The 20688-nt window shown below is 35.5% G+C and overlaps 2 protein-coding genes across 2 annotated transcripts in view; both read right to left on the bottom strand.

Moving 5' to 3' along the window:
• LOC113074336 (unconventional myosin-Id-like) overlaps positions 1–13256 on the bottom strand; it is a 60366-nt gene extending 47110 nt beyond the window's left edge. The window contains exon 1 of the mRNA XM_026247160.1: positions 12762–13256. Coding sequence (XP_026102945.1) covers positions 12762–12856 — 95 coding nt within the window. The 5' untranslated portion in view covers positions 12857–13256. The remainder of the gene's footprint in view (positions 1–12761) is intronic.
• Positions 13257–14388: 1132 nt separating this feature from the next.
• Positions 14389–17460, bottom strand: LOC113074348 (uncharacterized). Its single transcript, XM_026247171.1, has 8 exons — positions 17371–17460; positions 17182–17256; positions 16967–17032; positions 16813–16875; positions 16186–16255; positions 15506–15940; positions 15327–15422; positions 14389–15212 (listed from the first exon to the last, which is right to left on the bottom strand). Exons 2-8 carry the CDS (start codon positions 17254–17256, stop codon positions 14809–14811), a joined length of 1209 nt encoding a protein of 402 aa, XP_026102956.1. The 5' UTR covers positions 17371–17460; the 3' UTR covers positions 14389–14808.
• Positions 17461–20688: the final 3228 nt, after the last annotated feature.

Genomic DNA, 20688 nt, shown 5'->3' with positions numbered 1-20688 from the left:
AAAAAAAATGTTTTAAATCTTACCAACACACTCTTTTTTTTCTTCTTTTTTTTTTTTTTTTTTTTTTACCAGTGTGGCTTTTTTTATTCTGTGAAATACATTTAGGAAAATGTCCAAGCTTTTCCATACAAAAAAAAAAAAAAAAAAAAAAAAAAAAAAACTTAGTTCCTCACTCAAAGCATATAGCTGACAACTTTTATAGTGATTTTCCTTTTTCCCCCCTCTTTGCAGCCCGTGGTCAACATCAAGTTTTATTATATGCAAAAGAACTTTCTCCTTTTGTGAAAAAGAAAATTTGGAACAACATGATGAATTTGATTGGTGGATGAACCGTCCAATTAATTCAATGTAAAAGATGTTTTATCTCAGTCAAACAAATTCAGCATAGTATGTGTGCTGCTATATATCAGAAGTCATGTCAAGGAATGAATGGCAAGCAGGGTGGTATGGTAGTGTTTCTTGTGCCTTTGGTGGCAGCAGCCTGTCAGGCTAGCCCTGGAGCAGCCTGCATAAAAAGTATCTTTTGTGCCAGCCTGCAGAGTAGAATACTGTGGTGTAGTCGCACCCTTGTTCTTCTGTCATTGTGAGGTCTGTGTGCAAGGAGCACAGGCCAAGCTTCCAGACCCCAACACAGCAGGCTGGCTCTACTGACCCACATCAGACCCTCAGGGAGCACAACGTCAATTAATGATAATGACAAAGGGATCATTTTGATAAATAACTGTATTGAGTCTCTTTGGTAAAATAAAATAATTTTAATATATTTAATTTTAATAACCTAAGGCCCATAGAAAATATTGTACCAAAGCAGACATAATTTAGCTTTTCACAAGGATTTTACATCTTTTTTTTATCTGTAAAGATCAAAGAAACATTTTCCACATTATATGTGTTATCAAAGACATTTGATCATGAATGAAACTGGAAATGTTATAATAAGTACTTTTTGTTAGTGTGCATTTTACTGTATTTGTTATCACAGTGGCTCATTTTTGAGCCAAATCAAACTCTAGGAAAGGCACACTCATGGTATGCTTTTGTCCTTTGATACCACCATTTGGTCCTATCCTCATTTACTAGTCAATATTTGCCGTCACAAAAATGTAATTTTAGTATAAACACTGGTATGTACTGTAACTTGTGGAAACAAGAAATGTGACATCACAACCTGTCATTAAACAAAATCATAACCAAAACATATTGCTGTGATCACTTTTATTAATGTTACAGCACAGGGCACAAACCACTGAATTCCCCATCTGTCCTCTCATCACATCTCGCCCAGTCACAAATGCGATTCTCAGAACCTGTCAGCTAATCTTTCCAATTCCATCACATTTTTCTTTCATCTAAAAGACATGACTAACTCGTAACCCTTTAAGTTTGCCCTAGTCCCAATGGACAGCTGCCCACAGAAATCTATTGTGCGTGTAACAATATCCAGCATATCATGGGGTGTGTGTGGGAAAACACTGAATCGTCATCTCCCATCTGCCTCTGATCAGATTATCAAAATCTGATAAACCTGTTGTTCAGGTTTTTAAGAGCTTTTCCTGGGAGCAAGCAGAGAGATCTGGGTAGAGGAGTAGGGGTCTGGAGGGGTCAGAAGGCCTAGGGAGGGGTTGCTGCTGCATTAAGATTAAAAATGTGTGTCAGACAACACAGGGCCAATTCCTCTAACAGCTGGATCTACTCCACAGGTTAAAGCATCAGCATTATTGTCCAGTAAGTTATTCCTCTGGACATAAACAATGCTGGTGTACCTAGCATTGTTTTTGTTCAGAGGAATAAATTAGATTCATTAAAGGGATATTTCACACAAAAGAATGAAAATTCTGTCTTATTTTATTCACCTTCATGTTGACTTTCTTTCTACTGTGGCACATGAAATAAGATCAGTAAGTTTAAGAATTTGTTTGTTTTGCCTATACAATAAATGTCAAGTGGCAAATGTTGTTTTGAACTCCACTGAATTTTGTTATATGGACAAAAACCGGTACAGAAAAGAATTCACACAAGAAAGATATGAGGGTTAGTAGATGATGACAACGATTCTTGCAATGATTTTTGGGCTAATATTCTTTTAATTGCTCCATACCAATTAAATACGTATATAATAAAATACGTAAGTTACGTATAAAATACATAAGTTGAATAGATTGCAGTCAGAGCTACACCCTTCACCACATAAGACCAACCTTTCAAACACTAGGATCATAGAAGCCTCAGACAATAAGAGTTTGACACCAGTTTTAGAAAGAGATCACTTGCCAGGCTGAGAATAACTACTGGTTTCAGGCTTGTTTGGGTGGGTCTCTTCTCTTGCGATTATTTGCTTGTGGTTGACCAGGGTGTGGTGTAGCCTATAAATTTCCTCACACTAGTTGTGATTACGAGTAAAAAATGTGAGAGGAGTAAAATTACCTGAGTACAGGATAAATAAAAGACGTACAGAGAATTAGAGACAAAGAGATGGAGAAAAAAACAGAGAAGACAGAATACAGGAATATGAACATGCAAGGCCTGCACACTAAAGCACTGACTTATAAGATGGTCCGACTCCTAGATAGCAAATCAAAGCCTGTGTATTCACAACCTCAGCAATGAAAGGATAATCTGTTCCTCATCCTTGCTTATCCCCTGCACACAATTTACCACCAAGCAATCAGTGTTACTCAGTCCACAGTTTATAGCATACAGTATATGACCTGATAGCAAACTGTCCTCAGGACTGTCTATCATGTATGCCCAGAGACAGCTCAGCTCAGAAGAATAATTGGAGATCTCAGTTATGCCTCAGATGTTTCAACTAAAATACTTTATATATTTAAATACCCTGGACTCAATTTGACTCACTCTTGTCATGTGTGTCCCACTTGGAAAAACTTCAAGTCATGTCTTAAACGTGCAGCTTTCATGCTAACATTCATTAGCTATGCAATAACTATTCAGAAAATGAGTGCCATGTGTAAATGTCAGAGGTTTTTGTTATTTTGGCCCACTCCCTTCATTGTCTCCCTGAGATCACAGGTACTTTTTGTTCTCACGTAAGGATGAGGGAAAGAAAATTAGGGAAAACTGAGGTATCTTTTGACGATTGTGTTTCAGAGGACAATGGCAAAGTGACTAGACATGGCCTTGAGCCAAACTCTAACTAATCTGATCTTTTAGCACATGACTCTGATCCCAATATGATGTTACTGAGCAGTAGCGGATGAGATGACGGCCGACTTGAGAAGGAAAAAGAAGACAAAATGACAAAACTGGCCAAACGGAGTCAGACATTACTCAGCAAGATATTTCAAGAAGAGATCTCCATCAGGGTAAAAAGAGGGCATGAATGGAAGTACTAAAACAGACATAAAATGAGAAAGAAAGTTATGAGGTAATTGGCTGAAAACTAAAGGAAATGAAGAGGCATAGTGGAAATTAGTGTGAATGCCACTGACACCTGGCTGTAACACTGTTCCACCAACACAGCAGGACACAGACCTGCTTGAAAATGGGTAGAACTTCTAGAGAAAGAGCTGCATAGAAATATACGTGACATCCATCATAGTGTCCCATCTAAATGTTATGAGCTAAAGCAGATTATATATGATCTCATTAATGTGTCTATGTAATGTAATCAAAGCACATCATCAGTTGGAAAGAGTAAATGGGTTTCCAGCGGTGGTGAATACACAATTTGGGAATTATTTAGGGGTTGCTAATGTGCGTAAGTAAAGATAGTCTAATGAAATTGGGGCTATGAATCTAGCCTGTCTTAAACAGGAGAGAAAGGGGTTATGAAGAGGGTGAAGGGTCAGTTAAGACTATACAATATATCAAAGCTATGAACCTTAAAGACAGCGAAAGGGAGTGAAAGAGATCCTAACATGCTTAGTGGCACACAGTCCACAAATGAGACGTCTGGTTTAGCTTTAAGCTTATTTTGGAGGGGCGGGGGGAGGCCAAAAAAAGCAACAGCGTTGTTTAAGTAAGGCCGGTGATATGTTTCAGATTACAGGGGGTTGTATGGAAATTCTTGAGGGTAGACAGGCCCTTTTCTTCTCTAAAGAGTGAGAGAAAATGAGGCTGTTTTTTGAAGCCATCAAACTACGAAGCTTTTGATGGACATATGCTTCTGACCAAAATACACAATAATGATTCCTCCAGTGGAAAGGTCCATATCCTATTGTCATCTTACATCAAAATCCACCAACACATTTGTTTAGATCTGTTTTGGACTGTGTGGCATGTACTTTGTGCTTGATCTGTGCATATTTCTATCCTTATTCAAGGTGGCTACAATTCCTGCCGGCCCGAGACTCGAACTTGTAATCCAAAGGTTCAGCGCTCTCTCCACCCTCAATACCATGACTGAGGTGCCCTTGAGCAAAGCACCGAACCCCCAACTGCTCCCTGGGCGCAACAGCATAAAAATGGCTGCCCGCTGCTCCAGGTGTGTGTTCAAGGTTGTGTGTGTGTTCACTGCTGTGTGTATGCATTTTGGATTGGATAAATGGAGAGCACGAATTCTGAGTATGGGTTATCATACTTGGCTATATGTCACGTCACTTTCACTTTTCGTCACTGTCACTTTGTCACTGGAGAAAGCAGTGTTATATTTAAAGAAGAATATTTTATCTGAAAGCAATTATTTTAAGTTCAAACATCTTGATGGATTTATTACAAACACTCAGCTTTGATGGAATGGAGTTGTGGATTACTTGTGGATTATTATGATGTTTTTATCCGCTGTTGGACTCACTGCAGAAGATCCATTGGTAAGCAAGTGATGTTACGCTAAACTTTTCCCAGTCTGTTCCAATGAAGAAATGCAGGCTGAGCCAGAGGGTGAATTTTCAGCACATTTAATTTTTTCTTAACAGCAAGGTTAAGCATAGAAATGGCAAGAAGGGATAAGATCTGAGATGTTATTTAACCAAAAACAGGAAACAATCTCCCAAAACAACAAGGATAGATCTGAACCCTTTAAGAAAAATACAATTAAATAAAAAAATAATAACTATAATTTTCAATAATAAAATTGGTAAATCGTAATATTCAAAACTGCAGATATATAAGTACAATTACTATATGACATTTTTTTCTGATTTGACATATATTATTGCAATTGCAACATAAACCTGAACAGTTTTGGATACTTAGATTTTTCCCTATTCAAGTAGACAGAAGCAGTACTTCCATATCTAGTTGTACTTGCATATGAATACCATTTTTGTAAGCTAATAAGTAAAAATCTCATCTACTAGGAGGGTTATACTGTCTGTGTTTTTACTGATAGAAAAGAATCCATAGCTGCAAGTAAGTGTGGAACTCAAAGCAGGACAAGAAGTACCATGCATTTGTCAAGATCTATTAGAGTATCACAGAACAAATCCTTTGGGCTTGTAAAATTTATATGGAAAGTATTTTTCCAGTGGCATTCTTTCTTCATCTTTTCATCTTTCACACTGAGGGCCTCTAAAAATGAGCAGTGCTGGTCAAAGTACCTAAATATACACATAAAGCACTGACCATAAAAAGATATGTAAATGTATCATTATTCCTTCCTTGCAGGCTAAATCATATCTTAGGAATATAAAACCTTTGAGCTTGTTTCTGGCCCTGCGCAGTGCACCTGAGCTCTGAGAGGACTTTGATCCCTGCGCAGTTCGCTGTGCAGGATGGGAATTGGGTTGCCATGTGTGGCAGCTGGACTCAACGTGGCCCTGCTGTTAAAGCAACAAGTGAGCTTTTATACTGTTGACATGGGAAAGGCTTAGGTTTATTCAGCCAACACATTCATAGAACTGAAATTCTCAAGATATGACAGGAAGATCAAATTCAAACAACACTATTACAAATGGTGTCTTTGTGATCTTCCCATGAGAACTTATAAAAGGTTCATTTCATTCAAAGTCACATAGAGGTTGGAATTCATTTGCTTGCTTGAGGTTATATTTGTCTCCAGTTTGTATTTGTCCGGTGGCACCATACTGTAAATACGGAACAGAAACAAGGATATGGGCTCAATTTTCACGATTTCCTGTAGCATTCTTTAAACCTAACCTTAGACCACTATTTACAGTCATCATCTGGCTGATTTTGCTCAACAAAGACCCTGATAAAAAGCTGTGAGGAAACTGCACAGATTTACAGCTTCTTCTTTAAAAGTCTCCCTCATTTGACCACACAACACAGCATGTCAATTTTTAAGCAATCATCTGCACTAGATGTGTAATTATTATTAGAAAAGTGGAAGAAATAGACCCCTGTGACTATAAAACTGAAAAACAGATGACTAGCAAGATATATTACAAGTGTGGTTTTCAACTTTGCTTCAAGATGCAGATTTTGTGTTTCACATCTAGTTACAAAAAGTTGGCAAAAGTTATCTAAGTCAATAAGATTAAATATTAACTCCATAACAATTTGTAAAATTACTAAGATGTTGGTGTATTGTTTTAAGTGGGACCATATGAAGAAACAAATACCCAGATACTGTAATTTTACTAAGTGAGAAAAAAAAGGTTGAGGTTTTCAAAAAAATGTTAGGCAGCACAACTGTATTCAAAATTGATAATAATAAGAATCATGTGGCCCTGAAGACTGGAGTAATGACTGCTGAAAACATGAATTAAAATGAATTAAACAGGAAAATAGTTGTAATAAATTTTAATAATTAATAATTTCACAAAATAACTTGTATTATATACTGTATTATTAAAAAACGTGGGTGTGTTCTCTTTTCGGTCAAAGGTATAAGCATAATATATTCTGCCTTTTGAAATATGCATAATTACATGGTTAGTTGCTTCTTTATTATTTGCATTCAGAATAGTTTTTTCCCTGCTGTCTGTGACAACCATGACACACAAGTTAAGAACCACTGCAATATACAATAATAAACATTCAGTCAATCAGTGGTCAATTTTTTCCCAGTTTCTCACTTTAAGAACAACCAAAACAGTAAGACTTCAGAACAATCAAGCCCATTACACTAGCTGCTAGTACCTTAAAGAACTGTGAGGGTCAAAGTTTACATCTCTAGTACAGGAAAATGTCAATAGGAAGAGCTGTGAGGTCTCATAAGTTGCCAATACTCTTTTCCTGAGGCCATTCTTCCTGTCACTTCTAGCCACTCAGTGCAACTACAAAAGAGTCAAATGTTAAACTCATCGCGAAAATGTCAAGACTACTGTTTATTTATACATTACATAAAGTATACAGTACCACAAGTTCAAACTATGAAAATTACTAGTATGCTGAAGACGTATTTAGACTTGACTTTCATCTGAATGATACATAAAAAAGCTGGAAGGCTCTGCCATGGCATGCTGATTATCAACTATTTAATCTGCAGTATCAGAGCCAGTGTCTGGGAGAAGTTGGAACATGGTCTAAGGCAGCACGAAAAGTGCAGATGATTGCCAAAAACTTCCCCAAGATCCTAGGGCAGACAAAACAACACTGCCATATAAAGTCATGCCATCGGTGCACATCAAATTAAGCTGTTATTTCAGAGTGCCCACACAAACTCTTGTTCAAAAAATGATGTGTAAAAAGTCATGAGCAGAGTTCAAATCATGTTGCAGCGTACAGTAGTTTTCAGCAGTCCTGACATTTTTAAAGAGCTTAAACCCTAAAACACAACTAAACAGACTAAAAAACTGCTTTAAATATTTTTGTTAAACGTTCTGTTAAAACTTTTCATAGAAATGCTGCAATTCCCAGGCTGACTATAAACAAAGCTTATTTCACTGGATAAAATGTATATTCATTATCCAAATGAGCTTTCCTTTGACATTACATATGTTCTTCCTGCATTCAAAGCAAACGGCCTTCAAAAGCCATCACATAAATAGTGATTTCCAGTTCAACAGCACTCTTGTTTATCACTCCAGAGGGCACAGGATGTAATTTGGCATCACATAACATGCTGCTCTTCCAGCTGAAGCCCCAGACACAGATGTGGAGACTGAAGAAGCAGGAAGCATGGCCGGGTCACACCCTCTGCAAATAACAAACTGCACACGCCAGCTCACCCAGAAAGGGAGAAAATCAGGCCATGTCTGAGATGTGGGAAAAAACAGGCACCTTGTGCTTTTTGAGTCGCTGGAACCAATATGCTTCCCCTGTTGTTAACTAATGGCCAAGTTGTTTATTTGCATCCACATGGTATTTAAAAAATATTTTTTTAAGCAAATGTTGCATTATAATCAAAATGATGATCGAGTCACATGCCACTTAAACTGAGGCGAACACAGCGATCTGTCATGCCACATTAAAGAGCATGAAAAACATATTATTGTAAGACATATTGTTTGTATTTGCAATAAAACTGACAGAATTTAAAAGCTGAGACTTTGTTTTATATAAATGTACCAAAAGCAAAAGCAAGTATTCGAAGACTTATATAATCCCACATATATTCAAATCAGTTGGAAGGCCACCAGAATTTCTACATGTGCTCCCAATCCAGACCATTTGCATGTGCAATATAGCCTATACTCACAAAATATGATAACTTTAATCTTGTAATTGCTACTAGAGGTCGAACGATGTATCGGTTTTGCCGATTAATCAGCACCGATAGTTGATTGCTGGAACAATTGGTTATCAGCAAAAATCCATGCTGATAGTTTTCCGGCACCCATTGCTGGAGCAGCTGAGAAGGGCCGGTTTTCATGGTACACTGCAAGAGCTGCCAAAGTGGCCGGAAGTCATTCATTTTCAATGTAAGCCGGCATCGAGCAGCGACGAGGAGTGGCGCGGCGCGACTTGGCCATTGAGAGCATCGAGGAGAGTTGAAATCAAGGCAACTTTATGGTAATGAGCTATGACGTGGTTGGGCAGCAACCAATCGGAACGTAGAAGTCCACCGCTTGAGAGGATTCCAGAGAACGCAGCTCCGACCATTAGTTCCCAAGCACAATGGAGGACAGGTTGATTATTGCTGTTTCAAGCAAGGGGCAAGGAACTCGACCGGAAGTTGAAGTCGGGTGGGGGCTGCCATCTTTTAGCAGAACTTCACTTGCGTTAGCATTCCCATTGACTCCCATTCATTTTGGCGTCACTTTGACAGCGAATAACTTTACATCTGAGGCGTTTACAGACTCTGTTTGTCCATTATTTATTTCTAAAGATACACGAAAATGTATAAAGGGCTCCATTACCTTCTATGTTACATTATGGCCCCGTATAAACAGTTTTTGTAAAAAATAGGCTAACGATTGCGTCATAACCACTCGGCTCTCTGTCGCATTACCGTACAGACAGGAGGAGAAGCTCGCAGGCAATTAACTTAATATGGCGTAGTGGCGTTACATTTTAAAATACTATACAAAATAATTAATCAGAATACTTACTCCTGCTCACTCACGACAAAGAACTCCCCGCTCAAGCTCGCCGTCTCTGCAAGATTAACGATGGCAGTTTGCACGCACAGCCACTAGAAGATTTACATCTGTCAGACAGGTTGCTGACGTCGTCAAGCTTCGTTTGAGTCTGCGCGTCAGAAACGGAAGTGCTAAAAAAACGCTAAAACTGGGCTTCATTTGTCTCAATTGAGTTCCAATGGGGTCGCTGTGTCCATTTCTTTTACTGTCTATGGTTTCAAGTTTGCAATAATCTATGAGGTGTCCCTGTTTGCGTACAGGGACATAGCGTACAGGGACATAAAAAATAAATTAAAAGTGATACGTTGACCAAGGTGTCTGAGATTTGTTAATTTTAAGTAAAGGATCTTAATAGTTCGTCCACAACAATATGTAATGAGGTTAACTTATAACGTTACCCTCCTTGTGGTTAGTCTGCACGAGATCAACAAGCTTGTTTGCTTTGCGGCCACTTTAAATACAAAATAAGCATTCGATCTACGTCAGAGCGTCTGAGCGCTCACGAATCTTTCTGCAGCGTCGTGAGCAGAGCGGCAAGAGCGCTTTTTGACGCTCTCGACGCCGGCGGTGTGAACGCACAGTTAGACACGCGATGCTGCACGCTGAACAGAGCAAGAAACTTCAGACCCGGATTTAAATGCAGCTGACAGATCCTGCCCTGCCACAGACAGCCATTCACATAGTTTTCAGTTAAACTACATTATATTAGCCTGAATTGTTGTTAACGTACATAATAAATTGTATGTTGAGCATTTTCATCTAAACGTTTGTCTTTCTGTGGCTCTAATAAAGTCTATAGGCTTCATTCATAGAGCAATAATATAGATTGCTCTTTCTGTTTGCGTCGTTTTTTTAAACACTGAACTTAAAACTTATCTATGCCTCATTGTTCATTCATGAAGTAAACTTGTGTCCGTTTGGTGGATAAAGAAACTGTTTTAGTTCTAAAAGTTCCCCTAGACTCAGCGCTGGTTTTATTTTGATTAGATAATCATTAAGTGTTCAAGGATAGAAGCAGTTAAAGTGTGAGAGTATACATTGTGCTGGAATAATTACGCGTACGGAATCGCAAAATCCAATCATAAATGAAATTATTTCACAGTTTAGCGCGGAATGACGCTTGCGGTGATTTCAGCGTCTGCCGTCTCACTAAATGAGAATGAAAACACATGAACAACATCTCCAGAACTGCTCGAAAATCACTTCATGAGCATTTGACCGTTTGATATGAATAAAAGCATCATATCAAATGCACAGAATTGTAAAGGTATTCACGGCAACCCATCAAAATAAAAGTTCGGTTTGATTGAAAGTCTATTTTTTCAGTAGAATGTACATAGCATACTACTAAAATGAAACAGACATTTTTTTTTAAGGAATAATCACAAAAAAATTATTCCATGTTTTAATTTTAATAGTAAACCCCCTTTGTTTGCCAAAAAGTTTGCTTAATTTTCAGTAATTCAATTCAATTCAAGTTTATTTGTATAGCGCTTTTTACAAAACAAATCGTTACAAAGCAACTTTACAGAAAATTATGTTTCTACAATATTTAGTAGTAGCTAGTAGTTTGTGCACATTTGACAGGATTTTAGAAAAAATAAAAATAATAATAATAATAATACAAGACGTAGTCAGCTAGACGATGAACTATAATTAAAAGATAAATAAATATAAATAAAGATAAATAAAGATAAATAAAAATTAATGTTTCATGCCTTGATTTGATAACAATAAAAATTTAAATACACACAGAATTTTTGAGGGGACAAAATCATTAGGCTTCTATAAGAATTTTTTTTTTTTTTATTAATTAAGTTGTTTTATGTGTTCAAATAATTATACATACTAAAACACAGAATTTGGTAACAATCAAAAATACGGTGAAAAAATAAAATAAAACATTAAACATTCATAGGGCCCTAAAAATTTAATTTTTTTAAAAACTTTTATTAAATTGATGTGAAAATGTATGGTTTTCATTTCATGGTTTTAATTAATTTGACTTGCTTTATGATTAATAAACTTTAATTTAACTATTAAAAAGGAGTGGAGAAAAATTTTAATAGAAAAAACAGAATCCAAAAAAATTGAAATGGAAATAACGGAATTTGAATTAAAAAAAAAAAAAAAAAGAATTTAGGAAAAAATTAAACGGATTTCAAAGGGCCCTATTAGAGTGGGTAATTACAACATTTACTACTATTATTATTATTATTATTATTGTTATAACTACTACTACTACTACTACTACTAATATGGTTCAGTACTGTTTTTTTTTTTTTTTTTTTATAAAGCACTATTTTAGTTTTTGTTTAGTATTCATTATAAAACTATTGGTTAATTGATCGGTATCAGCCAGTGTGGTCCAACCTTTGTATCTGCAAAATCCACTATCGGTCGACAATTTAATTCTTGTAATATTGACTTTAATAGTGTACTTTGGATTGTGTTCTGAAAATATTTTGACTTTATTCTCAAAATATTAACCTACAACTTTCATTTCACAATGTTTATTTTTTACATGGCACTAAAATGCTGTTGTACAACATAAATTATAGGAATAAATTATATATTTATATATATATATATAGAAAATAATTTTAAGCAGTAATTATGATTTTCAGTATTACTCTTTTTACTGTATTGTTACTGTAGCATAAGACATGAAAACATGAAATATTCTAACTGACCTAAATCTTTGAACAGTAGTGATTATGGTTTTAAAAAGGAGCTCAACTTTATGACTGACTTCAATTTCAGTGGTATATACATTTTGAAATTATTATTATTATTATTATATCTTATTATGTACTCCCAAAAATATATACCTCAACTAACTGGAAAACACTACCTTTACTATAACCAGAACTATAAGTTACTTAAGTGTCATTGTAAGAAAACAACATATAGGTCACTATCACAAGAGACATTACAGAGAAGCGATATTGTGATTTTATGACATTGTTATATATTAACCATTAACGAAAAAGTGCCGACTTGTCAAAATACATTCACCTTTGTTTTATAAGAACCTGCAAGTCATTTATTGACACTGTGCTGATTAGGAAATGTAATCCACATCAACAAAAACATAAAACACAATAGCAGGATATCCAGTGCAAACTTGTTGAACAAGAAGGCTCATCAGAGGGGGGTGGTGCCATGGCCAACACACCTCTAAAGCTTTCATACAGCACTCTTCTGGCTCAGCAGGTGCAGCAAGTTGTATTAAGTTGTTTATTTATTTATTTTTTGTATTATTTATTATATATATTGAGATTCGACTTTAAAATCCAAAGCAAAAATACAGAATACAGGTGTCACTATAAAAGCACGTGGCAACTGGGATCCCAGGTATGTGAATTATCTTACCTGAGTTTGAGGTTGCCCATAAACTCTTCCGAAGACACATTGTCCAGAAGAACAAAGTCCGCCTTTCCGAACTCCAAACTTTCGTGCTCTGCCATATTAACGCCTTAGTAATAAAGAAATGCCTAAATGTAAAGCTAACTATTAAATATACCACGAATAAACAAATCACTTGAATAAACAAGTCAATTTGACAACACCAAACCGGAGGTATAACGCATCTCCATTCATTTGTTTACATTTGCCTAGCGCGCTACTCGTCGGCTTCTTATCATGTTATTAGTAAATGATTAAATAAACAAACATTGTTTATTAATAGGCTGTTGTCGTCTTTCCAAAGACTGAAATTCCTAAAGCTACACGCTCCTCGGTCGCCTTCAGACAACTTTTCGAGACTCCCGGTGTTTAGTGATAGTCCGCTACATCGAGCGTCGCACCTCTCATCCGTTTTTCCATGAGCTTCACTCGTCTCGCCTAAACACACAGTGGCTTCGGTATCCTGCCTGTCTCGCCGAAGCCCCTCCCCTGTTGGGGCGCGAGCTAACCCGTTCGCGCTTACCTCAAAACATCACAAAGGTAGATTAGATACGTTTAGTGTCGAGTCGACTATGGCCAGCAGCAGGCTATTCACATCTCTTACCTATCAACTTTTTTTGTTTTGTTTGTTTGTTACTAGCAGGCTACCTATTTTTATCACGTAGACTAACCCAAAATTTGCAACAATCAAATGCAAACTAGTCAGAAGTGAAACTTGCGCTGAACTCAAATCGCCATAATATTAAACAGCGAAAATGTGCGTTAATGCTAAAATCATTAGCAAAAGTTAACATTAAAATGATCAGTAATTTTAAGGTGGTTGTCACATTTGAATTGTGCAAAGTTAGCATTTCTTTTAGACTAGTCATCATCGATGAGTTTTGAATATCCCTGGAATGTCCGTCTCTCCTCTGGCCATATAAGGAAATTGATAAAATACCATTCGAGTGAACTGTCTCAGGGTGGTTCTGCATTTTACTTAATTACAACAAATCTGACAACAGAACTAACCAAAACCACATTTACAGGTGCTAACATGCAAGCACAATAATGGTTAAAATTGAAGTTAATAAAACACATCTAGCCTACTTTCTTAAGTGATTTCGTCATGACACGTGCTGTCAGCATGTCTGTAGTGACCTCAAGACACAAGGTGTTTAAGTTTAATGAGGACTGAAGATCATGTTGCTCTTTGCAGTTATCAGTGGCCAAGTGACATCCTCCCTGCTTAAACACAATGGGAGGACTCTGCTGCCCCCACCTGTGTCTCTATGAGATTGGGACTATTATAAATACGATTCCTGAAAGTTACATAAAAGATTTTCATAGTACTTATCTACTACAATTTTGCAATGATAATAGTGTAAAAGAAAAAACAGAAGTTGTTAAAAAATATTTACACAAACTTTATATTTACAAAAAATAAAAATGTTAATATTGTATTATATATTATTGATATCATTAATATACAATATTTTAATTATATAAAAAATGTATACTATAAAATGAATATTTGTTGATAATATTACTTACAAAATATAACAACTTTAAATATAATTAAAAATATTACATATAAACAAGACAAGAATGTTTCATGATCATTTTTAATTGAAAAAAACAATGTAAGAGTATATTCATTTGGAAATATATTTTTCAGCAAGGGATTTTGACAAATGTTGTTTTATTTTACAGTATTATTATTGTTTTTGTAATAATTATAAGTATTATGTGTACACACACACACACAGAGATAATAATAATGACAAAAAGTTGTTGTTTAGTCTAAAATTCAGAAGATTTATGGCAAAGTAATGTTTATAGAAAAAATTTAAGGGTTAAAAAAGTTAAAGGTATTTGCAAGTCTCAGCAAGACATGTTTAAAGATAGTTAAAGCAATGCATAAACACATATTTTACCATTGTATATATTACATAAGTCAATCCAACTAGTTAAATTGACCTATAAATAAACTATAAATGTTCAGATTTTTGTCTCAGATGACTTTAACATTCCCTTATATTATTCTCTCCATAAGCAATGAACCACCAAAAACTATGGTGTTGGATGCACTACTGGCCCAAGAGCGGCCGCGGTTATGGCTCACATAAACCGTAGCACCCTTGCGCAGTGTCGTCATGTAGGTAGAGAGATTCCCAACCGAGCTGTTGCCCTGAACATTACTATGGGACATAGCCACAGAGTAATTATTCACAACCAGCCATAGATCAGTTGCCCCATTCCCTCCATTCTGTGTGGAAAAGAAGAACTGATAGACGCCAGAAACTGGAGCTTTAAATATCCCGGTGCGAGTGTCGAAAGCCTTGCCTTGATTCACATACTCTTTCCTGTACATAATCCTATTCACTTTTCCTGAGATGCTGGCCGGGTGGGTGACAAAAAAATGGACGTTTACTTTAACTACAGGAAAGAAAATGCAGCATTATTTTCCTTAAAAGGTAAATAATTGTAATAATAAGTACTACATTTCACAGTGTTTAGTCATTTAAATACTGATGAAGAAAAATTACTCACTTCTCAGTTGGTTTTTCTTACACATCCAGGTGATTTTGTTGCTGCTGATGCAAGACTCAGTTTTTCTGCACTTTCCACAGACAATCGTGTTAATATCTGAAAGTATGGTGTACAACAGTCAATAGCTTATATATAAATACCAAAACTTTATCTGAAAATCCATGTACACCATATCTTACCTGCACAATATGCCATATGGCAAGCTACGGGTTTGACAAACTTGTAAACGTAGTAGTTTCCCCTACATGCTTTCACTTGAATGGGAGGAGATTTGAACAAACAGCAGTTGTTTTTCCAGTTTCCACACACCTGGCGGGTGACAACCCCGTCTCGTTTCCGGGGATGATCTCCGACGAGCCACAGTGGAGCGTGCGTGCCACACATCTCTTTCATCACACACCTCTCAGGCATCTGAATGGGCTTCCCATGATAGAAGAGACGGTACCACCCCTTCCACTGGACACGACGGTCACAAGTAACATACTTGCTGGTGTAGTTTGAGGCTCTCCAGGCTTGGTCCAACACTGTATAGTGATAGCAGGGGTCAAGGGCCTCATGACTGTCTTCATCTCCATCTCCATCCTGGGTGAGGGTATACAGCAAATGGTTGCTGCCTATTAAAGACAGACATAAATAGTCCTTTTTTGATGAAAAAAAAAACTGGATAGTAATGAAATAAGTGTGTCCAAACTCATCAAAGTAATTCATTGATATGCTCACATTTTTTATCCTTTGAATAATTTTTTCGAATGATTTATTATTTCATAGTATTTAATATGAATAATATGAATTTAATATGAAGATTTCTTTCTTTCTTTCTTTCTTTCTTTCTTTCTTTCTTTCTTTCTTTTTAACTTACCTGTTTGTAGTGATGTCAAATTCATCTCCACATCTGTATCAATAGGCTTTTGTGAACAGTCTGCAAATGCCTACAAAAAAAAATCATATTAATTTCTGAAGAAAATCATTTGTCTCACAGTAGGATCATTTTTTTACATTGAAATGTACATATAATGGAACAATTAATTTGTAGGTAACACTCTAGAATAATGGTCCATTAGTTAATGTTTGTTAAATACTTTAATTAACATGATCCAACCAAGAACAATCCTTCTACAGCATTTATTATTCTTAGTTGATGTTAATTTCAACATTTACTAATGCATTATTCAAATTAAAAGTTGTGCTTGTTAAAATTTAGTTAATGCACTGTGAAATAGCATGAACTAACAATGAATAAATGCATTTTCATTAACATTAACAAAGATTAATAAATACAGTAATAAATGTATTGTTCATTATTTGTTCATGTTAATTAATGAATTAACTAACATTATCTAATGGGCCATTATTCTAAAGTGTTACCAATTTGCATATATTATTCATAATATATTATTTTTTGTAACTTTTGTTTGAAACTTTTTGGAAATCTTTCTTTCTTTCTTTCAACCAGCAAAAAGTCTTGAATTATCGTCTTTCATTTTACCTGGCTCAAAGCTTCTTGCTTTTGTATCATTACTGCTTGTTCATGTTTCAAGCTTTCCATCTCCTAAATAAAAACAAAGAAAAGTTGCTTATACCACTCTCCCATTAGATACTGAAATGCTTAGAACACAAAAGCATTTTAGATTCACCAGTACCTTATATACAACAGCAAGTTGCTCCTGCAAAGGCTGGTCAACCATAGTCCAAGCTCTGAATGTATACTGGAAGACAGTGCAATGAAATATAATGAAATAACGCTCTCTGCTACATAGCACAGTTACTGTGCAAAGAAAATTATAATGTGAGAATATTGTAAAATGTTGGTCTTATTTTTTTGTACTGTTATTATATTATCCAGATTAATGCTTACTGAAATATCTCTGTTTGCAGCGTCGGCTGCACAGACAACCAGCACGGCAAACACTTGAACGCATAAGGAAAGCATCTAAAAGTGAGAGTAAAAAAACTGCATTAGACTTTGTATTATTTATCTATATAAATATTTGTAAATAATAACTTGAGGTTTTCAGATTTTTAATTATAAACATTTGAAGCTTACCTTTTCACAAAGAGCAGATCTCTTTGCGTTATGTAACTCAACTATATAGAATAGAGTTTATATACTGCACCGTATAATGGGTGGACACTACTGCCATGCAAAAGGAAGTTTCTGGTTTGACTTTCACACCAATTTTCTCTTACATGAGACTCTTCACAAATAAGGTGCTAACATGCACATGAAAAATGGCCACAGGCAGTTTTTGAGCTCATGAGGTCAGCAAAAAAAATTATTGTGCAAAAATCTATTTGCATATGTATAGGCAAAATATTGAAATAAGTTGCATGAGTCAAACTTGTAGAATGCCAATGTAAAACAATAACAAAAATGCATTAAAATATTTAAAAGAGATCAAGATCGATTACTAGGTTAATATTTTACACTTAACTGTGTATAAAAACTAAACTCTTCTTTGTTTTAATTTTTTTTTTTAAATCAATTAGCTTTTTATGCTTGACTATGTTTTATTTATGAATTACCAAGTTAACCCTTACTTAAACTCACATTGCAATTTAACAAGTTATTTGACGGTTTGAGTTATGCCATTGCAAGTATCATTCAGAAACCACATGTTAAGTGGTTAAAGCAAAAAAAAAACAAAAAAACTATTCTTGCATTATCAGCAGAATAGTGACAAAGCCTAAAAAGTAAAAAAAAAAAAAAAAAAAAAATTGTGCAACACATGCATTGTGCATTTTGTTTAAACATAGTATATTAAATAACACTTTAAATATGGCATGCTTTGCTGTCTGATGTGTTAGCACAAATGCATTTAGATTTCTATGAGATTACTTTAAAAAAATGTAAAAGCAACGAAAAAAGTTTTCAAAATTACCAGCTGGGAGAAATACACCCACTGAGGAAGATCTAAAGAGTAGCAACAAAGCATAAATGATAGAGAGTAGGAAATAATTTAATGGAAAATATGCACAGTGAGTGAAAGATGCGATTGCTTTGACTGGTGCAAATGACTGCCAGTGTCTGGGGAAAGGATGCAGTAAGCTCTTGAAATAATAATCAGTGATTGCACCACCAAAAGTCACCACTAGGTGGTGACCTCTAACTTATCTCAAAACATTGGGTTTTACAATTATACTAACTATCCACTTTATTTAAAAATATAATGGTGAATTTGTCTTATTGCTGAATGATCACAAACCAATAATGAATAATATTTATTAGTCTAGTCTAGGTATAAAGATGTTGCTAAAGCGGTTCTCTAAGGTACAAAAGCTAAAACAGACATTTGTGTATCGTTTTTACAACTAAAGATATTAGTTATAACTTAAAATTGCATATAAGTGCCTAAAATGTACATACTAATACTTTTAGAAAGGTTACCACAGTAGTGATAATTTTGTACCTTTTATTATGAGTGTTCAGAGTTCTTTTAAATAAACTGAATCCACTCTTATCTCATCTGGGCATATTAATGGAATAGAGTCACCAGAACATTGTGCTTTCTGGCCCATTCCTTAACTGTAAAAACTATGGCACACATCGTTTGGTAATGCACTGAAGCATTTGGCAGTAACTTCAGCTCTCACTGTCAGCAGAGCAATGAGCAATCAATTGTGTGATTAGATAAGTACAGTCCAGTCAGTTCAATAGTCCACCCAGGAAAACTATGTTCATGTTTTGATGTAAATCACAGGCCTCAGCCTTTTTTACATACAGTAAGCAGGAGACATCAGTAAACAGCCCTGGGGAATGTCATGCCAGAATGAGAACAGCTGCCTGGAAAAAAAAACAGTTATATATGTTTGCATACATTACCCCACCTGCTGCACATGTGCACTCCGTTGTTTACGGCCTGCTTTGAGGGTTGTACTTTTCCTATCAAGGTTCCTGGAATTGTAGCCTAAATGGTTACTCATTGCTGTTCTCGCACGTCTCTGAAGATTGTAGCACATGAGGGTTCAGTCTTTAACAGCTATGTTACAGGGCACTCTATGGAGGGAAGCCATCTGTTTGAGGTTTTTGTGTGAGTGTGTTTCTTTTAATGCTTAGATACCTATGCAGTCTTCTGCACCTTTGTGGGTATATAAGGCAACTAAAGCTATGAAGCACAAATATTACTAGGGAATATCAGTAAAATGCATCAGAAAAGTTAATAAAATTAGTATTTACTTAACCTCATGTTGCTCCAAACCAGTACAACGTTCTTTTAAAAGAAAATAATTTGAGCAATGTCTCAAATGTTTTTGTCCTTCCAGTGAAAGTCAATGGGGTCCAAAACAACATCAGACTTTTCTTTGTATGGACAAAACACTGAGACTTTTTTGAAAATATTTTCTTTTGTGTTTTACAGAAGAAAGAATGATATGAGTGTGAGTAAAGGCCAGTGCACACCAAGAACAATTACTATATTAGCATCCCCACCAACAGATGATTCAGTTTATTATATTACAGTTTTAGTACATTATATCAAGGTATTTAAAGCGTGGTGGATTATGATTGGCTGTTTTTATTGTTCATCAGTTAGAAAAAAAAGCTCTGAAATTTATTCTAACAGTATCACTACTGTGGCACTATCATTGTAGCCTTGGTGTGAACAATATTCTAACAAAGTCAAAACTATTAGACAGTCATAACTATTGCATACATTTAGTATAATCCATTAAGAACAAAGTAGTCTCTGTGGGCACAAAATGATCCTGATGTTATTTTCACATTCAGCAGGAAGCAATTTAGTTCTATAACTGTACATCTGACCTTCATTTACTGCATGACAAACGTGCCAAGTTCAATGTTTCTTCCAGGCTTGTTGTTCCATTCATGGCTCTCATTGTTGCCCAATGACCTCACTTTCCATGTAACCTCTGACCTCAAGTGGTTTGTTGTGTACTATGAAATGTAACCTTAGCCTTACTGGGCAAAGGATCAATGTGTAGTGACACCCGTCAATCATCTTTGAAAACATGCTTGAAAATGTATGCATCCTCAGGCAATCTAACATGTAGAATGATGTTTCTTTATCAGAACAGATTTAAAGAAGTTTAGCATTAGATCACTTGCTCACCAGTGGATCCTTTTTAGTGAATCTGTGCATTACAATGACAACAAAATTTCTGAAGTGCATATTTCTGATTCAGATGAGACTTTTTCACTGGAGAAAGCAATGTTATAGATATAAGCCAGAAGCAAACAGTTTGGAGTTAAAAATGTCTTAATGGATTTGTTTCTTACAAATGCATTTTTTTATTATTATTATTCACAAGACGTTAATTGATGGACTGGAGTGGATTATTTTGGTGTTTTTAGCTGTTCTGAACTCTCGGCACTCTGCACTCACTGCAGAGAATACAATGGCAATTA

The sequence above is a fragment of the Carassius auratus genome, unplaced genomic scaffold, assembly GCF_003368295.1.
Source record: "Carassius auratus strain Wakin unplaced genomic scaffold, ASM336829v1 scaf_tig00014308, whole genome shotgun sequence".
Lineage (NCBI taxonomy): Eukaryota > Metazoa > Chordata > Actinopteri > Cypriniformes > Cyprinidae > Carassius > Carassius auratus.
Note: the sequence above shows the minus strand (reverse complement) of the source record. Positions and strands in the feature narration are given on the sequence as shown.